The sequence below is a fragment of the Rhineura floridana genome, chromosome 11 (assembly GCF_030035675.1).
Source record: "Rhineura floridana isolate rRhiFlo1 chromosome 11, rRhiFlo1.hap2, whole genome shotgun sequence".
Taxonomy (NCBI): domain Eukaryota; kingdom Metazoa; phylum Chordata; class Lepidosauria; order Squamata; family Rhineuridae; genus Rhineura; species Rhineura floridana.
This window is the reverse complement of record NC_084490.1, coordinates 58152846-58169712: the sequence shown is the minus strand read 5'-3', so window position 1 is coordinate 58169712 and position 16867 is coordinate 58152846. Positions and strand designations below refer to the sequence as shown.

Sequence of the window (16867 nt, the reverse complement as noted above, 5' to 3'; positions counted from 1 at the left end):
TATCTGCTGTTTTATCTACTTTTGCAAAGGCTTTTTATTTCCTAACTTTCTGCATTCATTTTTGTCACTGCATTTATTATACAGTTTTGAAAAGGAAATGGGCCAATTTTGCACATTTAGCCTAATTTAATACCCCTCTCATGACCGCAGAACAAAAGTTAGTCTATTCACATTGTGAATCCATAAACAAGCCTATCTCTTTGTATACTGCATTTGTTTCTTTTCCTTTCTCACATGGCATGTAATGTCTTTATTTATATGAAATCATTTATTCAATTTCTCTATCCTTTTAACTAAGCAAAATAAAGGGACAAAATGTACATTAGCCATTTTTATTTGTTGGGGGAAAATCACTGGCTGATTACTCTGACATATTAGCTGCACTTGAAAGGTGTTTTCACATATAGTACTTCTGTTGTTCTATCTTCTGTCTCCCTAAAGGTACTCTGACTTTCCATTTAAATACATTTTTTAATACTATAACAAACATTTGGGGCAACTGAGATTGTTCTTGGAGTCAGGAAAGGCAATCCACTGGGTCTGTCTTGCTGGCAGCCAGCTTATACTGACATAACATAGCTTAGTGGGGGTCCTAGGCTAAACCAAGAAAGAAAGGAGAGCACAACAAACAACAAACAATGTAGCAATGACACCAACCACTCCTCCAACATCCAGGGCAAAAACATTCACTTTCACCATAGGTCTGCTGACCATGCTCCCTGCATTACCTAGGCACAGAAAGAACCAATATGTGCATGATGATGGGGCACACTTCCATGACATCACACTGCCGCATCCCACAAACAAGACATTATCTCACATACACAATGGCTTGATTCACACATCACATTAAAGCAGAAATGGGGAACCTCGGGCCCAGAGGCCTCTCTCTCTGGCCTTCAAGAATCTCTAGGCCATGCCCTCTCACCCTCCCTGTCCTGCAACCTCCTTGAGTGTTTTTGCCTGGCTAGAATGTGTTTTTGAATTGTGATAATGCTTCTTGTTTGCTGGCATAGAGGATGGAGAGATCTGTGTGTGTATATTGAAACCTCTGTCTTTTGAATGGCTGGAATGTAACCTATACAAAGGTAAGAGTCATGTCTTTTGCTCTGCCGACTGTTGCCTCTGTCCCTGTCAGAGTGATGCTCAAGAATTTTGTACAGTCACTTAAAACATTAACATTTTAAGTGAACTGTCATTTTTACACTTCCTGGACACAGTTATTCTTTCGTTTTTGTACTTCTCCAAATATGATTCATTACCAAAATGCATATTCAGACACATATTTAGGTTAAGAAGCATACTGGTGCATATTTTAGGATACAATGCATACATAAATGTATATTTTAGGATAAAATGTTTTTAAAAACATGAACTTTAAGGTAAAAGCATACAAAATGAATTTTTGTGAGTTTTAAAAAAATGAATTGCAGAATGATACAGAAATAGGTAGAATGGCCTTATAAATGAATGCATGTGAAACTGCCATGGGCCAGAAATACACTGATGTATTTATTCCTAATTGAGAGGAGATCAGCAGTGATAAAATGAAAACTTTTATAGGACAGCAGAGAAGGAATGGGTTGTGGAACCAAGAAAAATGGATTACCAATCTTCTTTTTCCAGCAGGGCTTCTATCCTTTGAACTTAGCAAGAGAAAAAGTAGAGCAGTGGGTATTTTTACTACATTGCTCCATCCCCTTGCTTTATATGGCTTCACCTGTTATATAACTGTCTGTCAAAAAGCTTGCAAAGCTATAGGAGGTCAGGTACAACAAGAAGGTTGGCAACCCTACAGAGGAAAAGCTGAAGTCACATTGGCCACTGCTGCTAGTCTTGCTGTAACCCTCACTTGTATGCATGGCATTTTAAAAAAATGTATGGGATTTATGGATAGAATACAGTTTAAACATCCTTGACAAAATATGCAGTAGCAAATTTTCTAGCAAAAATCTGAGAGACTTAAATTGCAATTTCCATGCCACAAGACATGACATGTTACATTGAAAAGTTATTCAATAATTTGAGCATTTTATGCTGCATGAAAACATGACATCTTACATAACCTGCTTGCTGGTGCTGCCACAACATGTTTGAGCTGCAGGCTCACAAGTAGTTACAGGATTCTTTGATTACACACTTCCTTGATAAAGAAAGTTTCATTATTTATAGGTTTCGAGTCATACCTAGGGACCAAAACATTTAAAATAGGTTTCCACTATTATTTGCTTTTTAGCTCCCTGTCCATTATCGATTTAGGTAACATCATTTATATCATACTAAATTATAAAGGCTTTATGGGTAGTTTACAGTAAAGAACAAACAAACCTATCTTTCTCCTCTTATATAATAGAGATTGCTGCATAAATCTTACAGATATGGCTAAATACGAGTAGGTCTAACCAGGTTGAACCTCAGAATAACAACATTTATTTCCTGCTCTTCACCAGCAGGTCCGAGAGTGGGTTACAACAGCTTAAAATTCAGTATTAAAAAAGATAAAGCAAATCACAGTCACAGGAATAGGGTGGGTCCTGAAAGTTATACCTTACTGAACTTGTTTGGACAACCCCTTCATCCCTGCTGCCCTGTTCTCTCCTTGCTCTTAACACAAGTTACTCCCTCCCTCCTCTAGCCTTCCATTATTCCTTCCCATCACTAAGAAGGAAATGAAAGTCCAAAAATGGTTATTTGAACATCAAATCTTGATGGTTTAATCTTCCAGGATCATGGGAGATTCCGTATTAAATAACTAGGATCTTCTTGTTTGGGGATTCACTCACTCTGCAGTGAAAAAAATGGGGAGATGGGGGGGAAACAAGCGAGTCTGAGGCCTGCTGTCTTGTTGAGAAGCATCCAGGAGAGGATTATCCCAAAGGATCCAAATGCCAAGGCTTCTCTCCTAGGTTATTCGAAGTAATCCTAAAGAACACTGCCTTTTAGCATGCTCAGATCAGGGTTAGGCAAATCAGTCCTATCCATAGCAGTTTCCCTTACGTTCATCAATAAGTGTTCCATTCCATTCTGTCCTCTTTCTGTATGAAAAAACAAAAACAAAAATAAATATTTAAATATGTACTTTTAAAATTAATGTTCAAATCAGATATGTTTATTGCGGTCATAGACCCATAACAATCATGGAAGTACCAGGTAATGAGAATACATATACATAAAAAGGTATTATGGTACATAAGTATATAAAATCTATAGGTGTATGTGTTACATAGATAAAATATTATATCGGACAGGTGTGGGGATATTGGGTAGCTGATTTAAAATAAAACGTCAAAATAAAACATTGGTGAGAGCTTCAGATTAAAATTTGTGCTCTTTTGAGCTGGGCTGCATGGACAAATTTAGCAACAGACAGGGCAGAGTTTCTGTTCGAATCTCTCAACAAGCAGGTTAACAAGTGCTCAGGGGATTGGTTCGTATATTTGTTAATGATTAAAAGCAGATATTCCTTGCGTTCGGAAGAGTATAATGGGCAATCCAGGAAAACGTGGGTGAGTGATTCTATAGCGCCTGATTTACAAGGGCAAATGCGAAGAATATAAGGGATACCCCGATATCTCCCTTCCAAAACGACTGAAGTTAAGCAGTTGAATCTGGCTTTAGTATATGCAATTCTATATTTTGGAACAGTTAGAAAATCTAAATAGGGTGCATAGTTATTGGGATCGAAAGCCAAGTTAAGGTGCAAGGGAGAGCAAACTTTGGATGCTGCTGCTGTTGAGCTTTGTAATTCTATATCCCTAAGTCGTGTTTGAATTGTACCTTTGGCCATTGATGGGTCTAGCGATGATAAGTATTCTAATGATAGACCTAATCTGGGAAGTTTGTCATGAAGTGTTTTCATCCAGAGTGATTGGTAATTGTCTTTCCAAAGGGATTCTGTATAGCCAGATGGGGAATCAAAAGAGAGTTTGATCCAGAAGTTAAAAGCAAGTGCCCATGCATGATATTCAAGTGAGGATTGGCCAGCTTCTAATCTAAGAGCAGCATTCGTATCACACCTAGGGACAGCAAAATTTTTTCATAAGAAATGTTCTCAAAGCACACATTTAAATATGCATTTTGATATTTTTTTTCGAGCTGAGAACTGTTCTAGAACATTCAGGAAGTATGAAAGCCAATAGATAACCATTCTGACCTGCACATTAGTGCAGAAGAGGTGGGTGTGGTCAGGTCTTACTGGAATTCACAAAGACTGGATTCTTCAAGGATCCCTAGTGAAGTATACTTTTCCCTCACTACTGAGTAAGCACAATTAGCTGCTACACATCAAAAGCCAAAGAAGAGGCTGTAGCTTTGTATGGATAAAAGAAGGTTCTGTTAATAATTCATTATCCTTTCATTTTACCAGCCCTCTTCTGATGAATCTTCTGGATGTGAACTGAAATCTGCTATAAAGTCTATTGGGAACAAATCAGAAGCTAAATTTCCTGCCATTGACAAAACATCTGTTAAGCAGAAGCAAAAATCAAACACATCCTCCAAAAAACCAGAAAAAAGTGGACCTGGCCCCAAAAAAGATTCCTCAGGTGTGTATGGAGAGAGTTCACAACCATCCATTGAAAGAAACTAATGCATGGAGCTGGAGCCAGTGATGTTTACAAATTCAAGGGCCCTAGAGATTGAAATTTGGAGTTGAAAGAGGCAGATCCAGTAAGGAGGCCTAGTCTAACCGTGGGCTAGAATGGGAATAAGAGCAAGCAAAAAAGTTAGAGCAGGAAGCTTGGCTGGAAACCATTATGAGTTATGCATTGCACAGCAGGAAGTAATGCATGTTATACAGACAGTCTCCTGGAAGGAAGAAGTTATATAGGGAGTGGGCCCAGTTACCTTGAAGGAGACAAGTATGCAACCACATATAAGGAAGCCCTTGAATCTTGAAGATTGCTTTTGACTGCTGTCTGTCTGGAAGTTACCCTAGATATACCCTTCTTTGACAAAGTTTTGAGCAGGTGGTGGTCATGAAACTCCAGGTGCGCTTGGATGACAGCAATAATTTGGCTCCATTTCAATCCAGTTTCAGACCAGGATTTGGCACTGAAACAGGTTTGGGTTTTTTGATGAATGTCTTATGCCATGTTGAGGGCATTATAACCCTGTCAATTTTCCTGGATTTTCAGCATTTTGATTCCATTTACTATGGTATTGTTCTGGACTGGCCCTTTGAGAGGCTGACTGGAAGCACCGTGCACCAGTGCTTCCATTCATATCTGGATGGCTGTTTATTTTATTTATTATTTTATTTGTTTCATGTTTAAACCGCCCATAGCGAGTGGCTCTCTGGGCGGTGTACAAAAGATTAAAATACAGAATATGTTTCTAGAAGGAGGTGCTGGGGGGACTGTTGTTCTATCCCAGTGATTCTCAAACGGTGCGCCCAGGCACTCTGGTGCGACCTAAGAGGTGGCTAGGTGTGCCTCAAATATTATGAAAGTATATTTTAAAAATGAGAAGAAACCCATTTGTATAGGGTAAGTAATAGTCTTCTATAGTTTATTTTTATTCATAGTTTAAAATATATTAATATATTTTTAATGTTGTACACGAAGTGCACCAGAAAAATTCTATATGTTTTACAGTGCGCTGCGAACTAAACAAGTTTGAGAACCACTGCTTTATCCTATGACAGTTGTGCACAGGATACTACTGTCTTGTCTCTCTTACTGTTTGACATCTACATAGAATTACTGAGTGAGGTTATCTGGGGATTTTTGGTGAAGTATCAGTATGCTGATGACTTCCAACTTGACTTCTTTCATCAAATGCAGGTACATCTGTAGAAGTGTTAAATTACTTTCTACATGAGGGCCAGCAAACTGAAGCTCAATCCAGATATGACTGATGTGCTGTTGATGGCTGATTCATCTGACCTGGGAGATTGTGTTCAGCCTGCTGTAGATAGGGTTGAGATCCCACTGAAGGAGCAAGCTTGCAGTCTGGAGATGCTATTATATCTGACTTTCTGTGGAGGCCTTATCAGGTTCTGAAGCGTGAAGCACCTTTTATAATCTGAGGCTAATGTGCCAGTTGCAACCCCTTCTGGACAAAGATAGCTTGGGCACAGTTGTCCATTCCCTGGTAATTCCTGATTTGGACTGCTAGAATACATTATACATGGAGTTGTTTTTGAAAAGTGTTCAGAAACTGCCGTTACTTCACAGTACTGGAAATAGATTGCTAACTGGGACCAGGAATAGAGAATATATGTACTAGCTCCCAGTTCATTTTTAAGCACAAATCAAAGTTTGGTTTAAACCTTTAAAACCCCACATAGCTTGAGACCCCTGTGGGATGCCACTCTGCCACGTGAATTTGCCCAAGAATTAGGCTCATCTGTGGAGCACCTTCTCTGCTCCTCCACCACTACCACCAGAGGTGAGTGGAGTGATGACTAGAGATGAGGCCTTTTTATTGTAGTAGCCAATCTTAGAACTCCCTCACAAGGGAGGCTTGCCTGGTGCCAAGTCTTATTTATTTTTGGTGTCTTTTATCCATCCGGGCCTTTTAAATTTATCAGTTTTATTTGTTTTTAGGCTGGAATTGTATTGATTTGCTGCTATCCTGTTTTTTTAAATTTTATTTTATTTTTTATTGAATTTTCCAATAACAAGTATCAGTATATAACAAATATCCCCCTCCCCACCCCCACAAGAAGGATATGAAAACAAGCAACATTAAACAATAGCACCAACCCAAAGTTGTTTGTGTGTCAGTGGTGGGGTCCAGTTTTGTCTATTTTCAGATGCAAAGTTTAGGAATGGATACCGTATCTCCAAAAAGTAGTCAGTACGTCTATGATCATTCAGAGCCCTTACTTGTTTTGTTAACTTTTCCATTAGTGCAACAGTCCACACTTTTTGTAGGTATCCTGTTTTGTATTGGTGTTTAATTTCATTGTGTAATTGTGATTAGTGATAGGATGAGAATTTGAAGCAAAGAATTTGAAACAGGTCCTTCTCAACTATGCTGGCACCCTATCCTGCCCCCTGCTGCCTGCTGCCTCCTTCCCTGAGATGGAGCTTCACCCCTCTCCTTTTCTGAAGTATCAGGCAAAAAAATAGGAGTCACTGCAGAGTGTCCCTTCAGCATTAAATGTTGATTGGTGAATCCTTTCCTATCAGGAAGTGTGTGTGTGTCATTTCCTGCTGGAAAATCATGGAGTGTATAGTTCAGTGCCATGATTTCTGAGCAGGAAAACATCCACAAAGTATCATTCACCACCATAAGAGCAGTCTGCCAGGACCCTCCATCACCTGCTCTCCCACCCACCACATACTCCAACTGCCTGCTACTTCCTCTTTCCCCAAGGTGAGGGATTTTATTTCCTTAGTAAGAAAGAAGCAAGGAAGATGGTTCGACTTCCTCTACTTGCTGTTTATCCTTTTCCTTTTTTGCTTGCAAAGAGTGGAACAAGGAGGAGAGAAGAGAGGTCACAAACCTATCTGGGGTTTCTGAACATGCCTTGCAAGTATGCATAAAACCTTGAGGAAGCAACATATACTACTAAATAAAGGCACTTGGGGTTAGAGCTTCTGCCTTGCTCCTAGGAAGATACAAGTTGAAGTTAATCTAACAAATCTGTTGCCAAGATTGGTCTGGCTTTTCCAAACCAAAAAGAGTCAAGTTCCTTCTCAGCCTGCTGATCTCTTGTCTCTTTGCTTGTGTTCTCATCAACAGCATGTTGCTTTCCTATAGCATAGCCCTTTGCAAATTTTTTCTTCATCATCATGATGTCAGATAATTGACGGGTGGGTGGCTCTGCCCATCTGTCAAAGTTGGCCTGTGTGGATGGGGTAGGGTGACATAAATATCTGGCCCACTGGGCCAAAAAAAATCCCCACCCCTGTTTTAGGCACGGTAGTCCTCAGGACAGTAATCCTCTAGCCCTCAGAACAGTCCATAGCCATTGCTGTTTTTAAGAGTGAGGTTTATGGCTCCTCTCCAGCCAAAATGACTTCAGAGTCCACCACAGTAAGTGGAAAGATAATCCACATTCTGTGCCTAAGCCTAGGATGCTTGTTACTGTGTTGTATCACAAAATCTCCTCCAAATGACTGGGGGGAGAGGTTATAGCCCACCAGCCATTTGGCGGTGATGCAGGCTTGTAGGCCACAGGTCTCTACATTTTGGTTAATAGGTATAAATACAGAGGGGGAGGGATAAAAAGATGCACACAGCATTTGGTGGAGTTTACTAAGCTATGACAGTGAAAAACGTAACATCAAATGTGATTTCAGTTTACTGATTTCAAATATCTTTTGATAAGTATTAACATCAATTGTATTAAGCTTTAATTATTACAAGTATTATATCCCATCCTTCCATCAAAAAAACCCCTCAAGTAGCTTACAACAATAGTAAACAATAGGTGAAAAACAATTAAACATTTAACAGGCCATAAATCCACTGAAAAATGAAGGCCTTTCTGCCTTCAAGAAGACAGAAAGCCACCTGGAAGTGGAAATATGAACTTCACAGTGTCCACAGTCTACGCATGGCAACAGAGAAGACTCTCTCCCACAACCCTACCAGTCATTCTTCAGATACCAGTGGAACATGAGAAGAGCCTCTTGGGTAGATCTTAATGAGTGGACAAGTTCATGTGGGAGGAGGTGGCATGTTAGCTATCCTGTCCTACACAATTTATGGGTTTGAAAAGTGTTAAGTAGCACTTTGAATTGAGAAGCCAGTGCAGCTGTTGTAATAAGGGAGTTGCATACTTCCAAGAACAGATTCCTGTCACGCTCCAGTGGCCTCATTCTCAATCAGCTTAAGTTTCTGAACACTTTTCAAAGGCAGCCGCACACTGGCTGTATTGCAGTAATCCAGTTTTATGGAAACTAAAGCATGCATTACCATGGGCAGATCTGACGTCTACCTGAACAAATACAGCTGGCACACTAGCCTAAACTGAGGTAACTACTCCTGGCCACTTCCACCACTGGAACACCTGGGTGCAAAGCCAGAGACTGCAAATTTGTGTTTTCAATGTGTGTGCAACTGCATCTAAGACAGATTGATTTCATATTACTCTATTGACATTTTTTCTAATCAGGAATACATCTGTCTTACCTTTATTAAGCTTCAGTCTAACAGTGACAAAATGACAAAAAAACCAATGTTTCCTTTTTAGAAATGGAGATGTATCCTGGCTTGATTTTATGTTGATTTAAATAAAAAAAAAAGCTATGAAATGTATCCTGTTCTACATGCTGCATTAAGGTATCTCCCCCACCTCCTTGCCCCTCCATTTTATCATTATCATGCAGCGGGAAATATAATCCTATGACTTAGAAAGCATCTTTGGTTTAAGAGAACAGTTTCAAGTTCATACAAATTCACTAATAGAAAGTGAAATTTTACACACAGAAATATGTGCCTTCTGTGCTATGTCATATGTTCTGCAGTTTCATATATTGTGCTCACTTACAACTTAGCCTCCATGGACCCACAATTCACAAGCCAATGGTTTCTAAAAAGAGCATTTTCATAAAACAATGTTTAACAGCTTTCCAGAAGCCAATTTTATCAAGAAGGCGAATGAACCAGAGAAGTTTGTTGGAAAACACAGACACTGAAAGTATAAGAAGAGTGGAAGCAAGAGGGAGGAAAACACCAGTGCTACAGGGAATAGCAAAGATTACCAAGGGGTCTGGTGAGAAACATGTTTTCAGTTTACACTTATTTTTATAGCTGTATCCCAGAGCTCCATCTGCGTTCCACTGCATATATGGGGCTCTTGTGTGAGTTTTTTCCTGCTCACTTCAGTGGAAGGAAAAAATGAACACACAAACCTTTCCCTCTATTGAAATTGAAGTCCCAGTTGAAGTTTGAAATGGAAGTCAAAGGTCTTTTGCTAAATTGGATTGACAGATCTCAGTCCAGCTCGTCAAAAGTGTCAGGAGTTCCAGTTACACAGTGGCCTCTTCTGAAGACAAGGAAAGGCTCTATACATGCAGTGGGAATTTACCATGTATGCAGAGGGGAGAACAGAAAGTCCCTCCATGAAATGGAATTTAGATTGTGTTCACTGCCTTGATTGTTTATGTGTAGGTATATATATAGAGAGGCATATATATATGTTACATATATCTCCTTACAATGATTCATAGGGAAGCAGCTGCTATTAGAAGTTACTAGAACAGATTAAATAGGCTTCCACTCACTTTCACTGAGGCTGTTCCCCTGCCCCCTTACTCTTGCACAGTTCCCAAACTACTGATTCTGGATGGGAGCTAATGCAACAGTAGCAATAAGAGGAAGTCATCATTGTTTTGTATCAGTAATCATCTATGTTTTTTATAGAAGGCAAATAGAATGGCTTATACAAGGCCATACAAGGAGTTAATTGTGAAGAAGGGACTTGATGTATCTGTTCAAGCTTATCTATGTATTGTCCATTAGACAATGCTGGGTCTCTTTTTTTTTAACACAGGGTTTTTTCCCAGTTAACTTGACAGGATTTTGATACGACGTTGGAAAAATCTTTTTCTCTGTGCTTTAGAAGTAATGATGTGAGGAGTAGTCTACTTCTTAAAGACTTACTACATTCATTAGGGAGATTCAAATAGAAGATATGTCCTCTCTCCCATTTCTCAGAGAGAGTCCTGATTGGTAAATAGGCTAAGAAGCCTCACCCCGTTTCTGACCACCAGGTCTACAAATTTAGGGGGCAGTATGGCAAAGGTTAACAAACTGTTTCAGAGAGTTAGAGGGACATAAGGGGAGGAGCCATACAAACCCCAAGTTAGTTATGGATGGAGGAAATATATAGGCCATTTTTGGTTCTTCCATCAGTGTATGAAACCATTAATTATGTGCTTAGGAAGTTGGTAGTAGACAGATAAATTCTGAAAGCAAATCTTGTTCTCAATGCAGACCCACAAGATATCACAGGACAAAGAAGTGGTCCTGTTCTCAAGACTAAGAAAAAATCTCAAGAAAGAAGGAACTTGGTCCAGTCCTCTAAACTAAACATAGATAGCAAAAGCCTAGACAGGGATCTCAAAAAAGGAAATGTTCTAACAGCAGCTCAGCAGCTCCCAACTAACCCAATGGATTCTTCTGGTCAGGTTGCTAATGATCCTGCCTTAGCAAGTGAGCCAAACAACTCAAACCTTCCGCCCATTAAAAATACACCTATAAGGCCCAGAGAAGATGATTTTTATGCAATGTTATGTTCAAATGTGGAAGGTTCTACTGGAGAGAATGAAGTTATCAAAGATGTCAACCCCTTAGAAGAAGAGCTTCTTTCCTTTGATCTCAATAAGTCTCCTCCTCCTGATCAAAATAACAGAGTTAGTGGGATGTCTTTAACACAGGTAGAGCAGCATAACTGTGATGTGGGAGTTGGGGGTGATGGAAGAAGGGCTGAACTTCCTCATAGATTGCTATGGCAACATAATGTAGCAGTGGACCCAACAGCTGAACAACCTTCAGCAGGGCAAAGAAAGATGAAGGACCAAAGGAACCCTCATGCTCTTGAAGAAAACCTTTTGGAAGAGGCTCATAAAAATGAAGGTGGAAATTCAAAAAGCTCACATGCTGAAAGCAGGCCAGGAAGCACAACAATTGATGAGACCATTGGTAATTTAAGTTCTACTGAAGGTTGGTCAGGAAGCAATGGCTGTGGCAGAGATACCAATCAAAGATGTTATGCTGGACTCATTAGTTCAGCTAGGTCAACAGTTCAGAGGCCTCCTATGCGTTCTACATTTAGTATCCCAGGATCCTCGGTGCAACCTGCAAACAGAACTGAAGCTGCAGGTAATGTGGATGTTGTTACAGCTTCTGTGCAAATCACAGAACTGCATGAAAGCCCGAGGTTTACTGCTCGTAGACAGCTATCTCCTATAAGAATCAGGGAGTCCTTTTCAACTACTGAAAGTTGTCAGTCTTCATCACCCACAGTCAGTACATTTGAGGATAGTAGCCTGCTTGAAGATAGTATAAGCAATGGTCTAAGTAGCATTTCTCCAAGCACCACTTCTCATGATGAAGACAACTTTCTGAATTCTCACAGTTCCTCCTCATCCACAGATTCTTCCCATCCATCTCTTTTCCGTGCAAACTTCACAGCACATCTTCGTATGGCTGGTCCTTTGCCTGATCAAGTACCAATTTTCCTGACAGTATCTGATTTGCGAAATCAGACCAGCTTTGTGAGCAGTACAACTGTTTGCAGTTCACCAAGTACAAAGGAAATTAATAAGCCTGAGACAGACCCCGAGAAGCTAAAGAAGTTACAAGAGAGGTGAGTAGTATATAATAGGAAGTTGCCACAAATGTACTTTTTTTTTGTCTTAAGATTAGGAGGGGATGTTGCCACAAGTATTTTGCCTGGTCTGAAGCCATTTTGAAAGTCTCAAACCTGTACTTAATGCTAGAGTTCAACTCTGGAAACCGTGAAATGGGATGTTGTTGTTTATTTATTTGCAGCATTTCACCAGTAGTCCCAGGGCAGGGTACATACATAGATAAAATAATATAACATTAACTCTAAAATATAAAACATTTAAAATTATGATTAAAACAATTTAGAACAGCATTCAACAGAAGGTGACAACCTTTCTACAGTGCAGTACTTACAGTATCATCCTTCCCAAAGGCCCAGCCAAAGAGGTTCATCTTTAGTTGCCAGTGAAAGGAATATAGTGTCACAGCAAGATGCACCTCATACCCCACAGCCCAGGGGACATTACAGAGAAGGCTGTCTCTTATGTCACCACCACACAAACCTGAGTTGGTGGTAGAATTGTAGGAAAGGCCTTCCTTGTTGATTTTAATGTCCATGCAGATTGATACAGGAAGAGATAGTCTTTCAGATATTTGAGACCTAAATCATGTGGGACTTTATGTCAGCATGAACAAATTGAATTGGACAATTCCAGGCTACTCGTCTATTCTTTCAAGGGGAGTGCAACCCCATCCAGAGCAGGTTGTCTCTCCAATTCCTGGACTTGAGAACCCACCACAGGACCTGAGAAGCCACCATGCGCAGCACCTCAGCCTTGTCTGGATTCAGTTTCAATTCATTGGTCCACATCCAGCCCATTACCGCCTCCATCTGAGTGCAACTATCAGCATCTGTGTGCTCATTCTGTTTCCTGACTCTTAACTGAGCAGAGCAGAGGGATCCAGAGGCTATACAAATGAGTGAGCTCTCAGAGAGTGAGTGAACAGGGAGAGCTAACAGGAGTTGGGTGGTGGAGGTCGAGAGGGAGGTCTCTAACAAAAAGATCTTACCGGTGGGACTGTCCTGTCAACCTTCAAGAGGCCATTCCAATACTAGAAAGAAACAAGGTAATAGAGACTATAGACGGAAAGGCCATTCCAGTGGGTAGTGACCCACAAGCTGTGTGCAATGTTTGTTTTCCTGCTTGAGAACAACATGGCATATACTTGCTACAAGCTGGTTGCACTATTGGAAGAAAAAGTGAGAGGTCTGGAGTGGCGGTGGCCACACTACAGAGTATAAGAGAAGACAAAGACTTCTTAGAAAGTATGCTGGAACAGCAGCAGCAGAGAGAAGCACATGAGGTGGAAGAAGAACAGCACGTTGAAGCAAAAGAGGAGTGTTGAAGAAAGGAACAACAAAGGGGAGGAAACTCCATGGAGAAGGATGAGTTATGAGCAGAAGAACTAGAAAACACTCTGCACCAATGGAATTATGGAACCACTTACTTGAACTTACAAGGTTCGTGACAGATGCTCTTGGAGGTCGCTGATTCATAGGGTCGCCATAAGTCGCAGTTGACTTGGAGGCATATAACAACAACAACATTTCAAGCACTGCAGAGGAAGAATTACAGGAGACCCTGTGGGACAGTGAATGACAAACTGAAGTTCAGTCAAGCAGAGACAATGAAACCACACCCCACAAAAAAGAGTAGTAGTAGCAGACTCTCTACTGTGTAGGATTGAAATCCAAGTATGCCAAGAAGACCCATAGACACTCAAGCACTTTGGGTCCAGATAGTTTTCTCATCTATCCAGTACTTAGAAGAGGAGTAGAAAGGGAGAGAAAAATACTTCAGGTGAATGGCTGGCTATGAAGGTGGTGCCAGTGCGAGAAATTTGGATTCTGGGACCACGTGTTACACTTCCTGGAAGATGAACTGTTGGTAAGTGATGGGTTGCACCTCACAAGGACTGGGAAGAATGTGTTTGGTCACAACATGGAGAATTTCATCAGGATGGCTTTAAACTCCTAAGGGGAAGGGAGATGTAAACTTGGATTGATGAAGGCTTATGCACAGTAACAGGAACTGAAAGAACACTTTTAATGGGGCCTAATATAGTATTAATAAAAATGTAGGAAGGAAGCCAGACCATAAATCACATGATCTTCGATGTCTGTGCCCAGAGTATGGAAAATAAACAGGACAAACTTGAACTCTTAATACAGGAGGGTAAATATGACTTGATAGATATAGCTGAAACTTAGTGGGATGACTCCCATGACTGGTATACAGCAACTGAAGGATATAAAGAACAGAAGGAATAGAAAGGGAGGCAGAGTCACACTATATGTTAAAATATATGTATCCCTGCACAGAAATACAGGAGGATGAGCTTGGTTGCCCCACCAAGAGTATCTGGATTAAAATAAATGGGGAAAAGAATAAAAGGAATATGGGGGTTGGAGTCTACTACCCACCATCCAATCTAGGAGGAGATGAGGATGAAATGTTTGCCAATATTTCAAGGAGGCATGATATCGTAGTAATGGGGGCCCTGATATCTGTTGGGAGACAAATTCTGCCAAACACGGCCCCTCCAAGAAATTCCTGACTTGTATTGTTGATAACTTTCTCCTACAGAAAGTGGAGGAAGGCTTAGCTAACCTTGACTTGATTCTAACCAATAAAGATGACTTAGTGGATGAAGTGGCAGTTATAAGAACTCTGGGGGAAAATGACCATGTTATACTAGAGTTCTTGATTTTAAAGGAAGCAAAAGCTGAGAGTAGCCATATGTATACCCTGGACCTCAGGAAAGCTGATTTTAATAAACTCAGAACAATTATAACTAAGGTCCCATGGCAAGTGACCCTAATGAGAAAAGCAGTCCAAGATGGGTGGGTGTTTTTTAAAAAGGAAATTCTTTAGGTATGAAGAAAAGGCAGAAGTGCTCAATTCCTACTTTGGCTCAGTCTTCTCCCAAAAGAGGGTCTATGACCCTCCTGGCACATGAAGTACAAGTTGAAGGGGCAGGATTGCAGCTTGAGATTGATAGACAAATGATCAAGGAATATCTGATAACTTTGAATGAGTTCAAATCTCCAGGGCCCAATGAACTGCATCCTAGAGCATTGAAGGAACTGGCTGAAGAACTCTCAGAACCACTATCTATTACCTTTGCGAAATCATGGAGGATGGGTTAAGGGGCAGATGACTAGAGGAGGGCTAATGTTGTCTCTACCTTCAAAAAGGGCAGAAGGGAGGAACCTGGGAACTACAGACCAGTCAGCCTGACAGCAATCCCTGGGAAAATTCTGGAGCAGATTATAAAGCAATCAGTCTGTAAGCACCTTGAAGACAATGCAGTGATTACTAGAAGCCAACATGAATTTATGAAGAACAAATCTTGCTAAACTAATCTTACCTCATTTTTTGATCGGGTAACCTCTGTTGTAAACTGTGGGAATGCAGTGGACATAATATATCTTAACTTCAGCAAAGCTTTTGACAAACTGCCCCATGATGTTCTGATTAGAAACCTTCCTAAATGTGGGCTGGATGGAACAACTATCAGGTGGATCCACAGTTGGCTACAGAATCTTATTCAAAGAGTTGCTTGTCAAGGGTTTCTTCTCAAATTGGGGGATGGTAACGAGTGGGGTACCACAGGCCTTGGTTCTTGTCCCAGTGCTCTTCAACATTTTTATTAATAACTTGGATGTGGAGGTGCAGGGAATGCTTATCAAATTTGCAGATGATACAAAATTAGGAGGGAAAGCTAATACCGTGGAAGACAGAAACAAAATTCAAAGGGATCTTGATAAGCTGGAGCACAGGGCTGAAAACAACAGAATGAAATTTAACAGGGATAAGTGCAAAGTTGCACATCTAGGAAAGAGAAATCAAATGCACAGTTATAAAATGGGGATACTTGGCTCAGCAATGTTACATGCAAGAAGGATCTTGGGATTGTTGTTGATCACAAGCTGAATATGAACCAGTACGATATGGCTGCAAAAAATGCAAATGCTATTTTAGTGTAGTTTCCAAATTGTGTGAAGTACTAGTTCCCCTGTATTCATCACTGGTTAGGCCTCATCTTTAGTACTGCATCCAGTTCTGGACACCACACTTTTAAGAAGGATGCAGATAAAATGGAACAGGTTCAGAGGAGGGCAACGAGGATGATCAGGGGACTAGAAACAAAGCCCTATGAGGAGGGACTGAAAGAATTGGGCATGTTTAACCTTGAGAAGAGAAGACAAAGGGGAGTTATGATAGCTCTGTTCAAGTACTTGAAAGGTTGCCATACAAAGGAGGACCAGGATTCCTTCTCAATCATCCAAGAGTGCAAGATATGGAATAATGTTTCTGGAAGCTAGATTTCGGCTGAACATCAGGAAAAACATCCTAACTGTTAGAGCAGTACGACAATGAAACCAATTACCTAGAGAGGTAGTGGGCTCTCCAACATTGGAGGCATTCAAAAGGGAGCTGGACAGCCATCTGTCAGGAATGCTTTAAGTTGGATTCCTCCACTAAGCAAGGGGTTGGACTCGATAGCCTTATAGGCCCCTTCCAACTCTACTATCCTATGATTCCATGCACTGGTCCAGCACCTGAAGTGCCTTTCCTGGCTGAAACTGAACAGAGATAGAGTTGGATTCTAA

General features: G+C 40.6%; 1 protein-coding gene across 8 annotated transcripts in view; it reads left to right on the top strand.

The window, feature by feature from the left end:
- The window catches only part of MARCHF10 (membrane associated ring-CH-type finger 10), a 78050-nt gene that overhangs the window by 19290 nt on the left and 41893 nt on the right, over positions 1–16867 (top strand). For 7 of the 8 annotated variants that reach the window (XM_061589969.1, XM_061589962.1, XM_061589965.1 and 4 more), the window contains 3 exons: positions 4367–4544; positions 9524–9670; positions 10894–12268. In XM_061589969.1, the coding sequence (XP_061445953.1) occupies positions 4367–4544; positions 9524–9670; positions 10894–12268 (1700 nt within the window). The remainder of the gene's footprint in view (positions 1–4366; positions 4545–9523; positions 9671–10893; positions 12269–16867) is intronic. The other variant, XM_061589970.1, reaches the window with a different exon arrangement.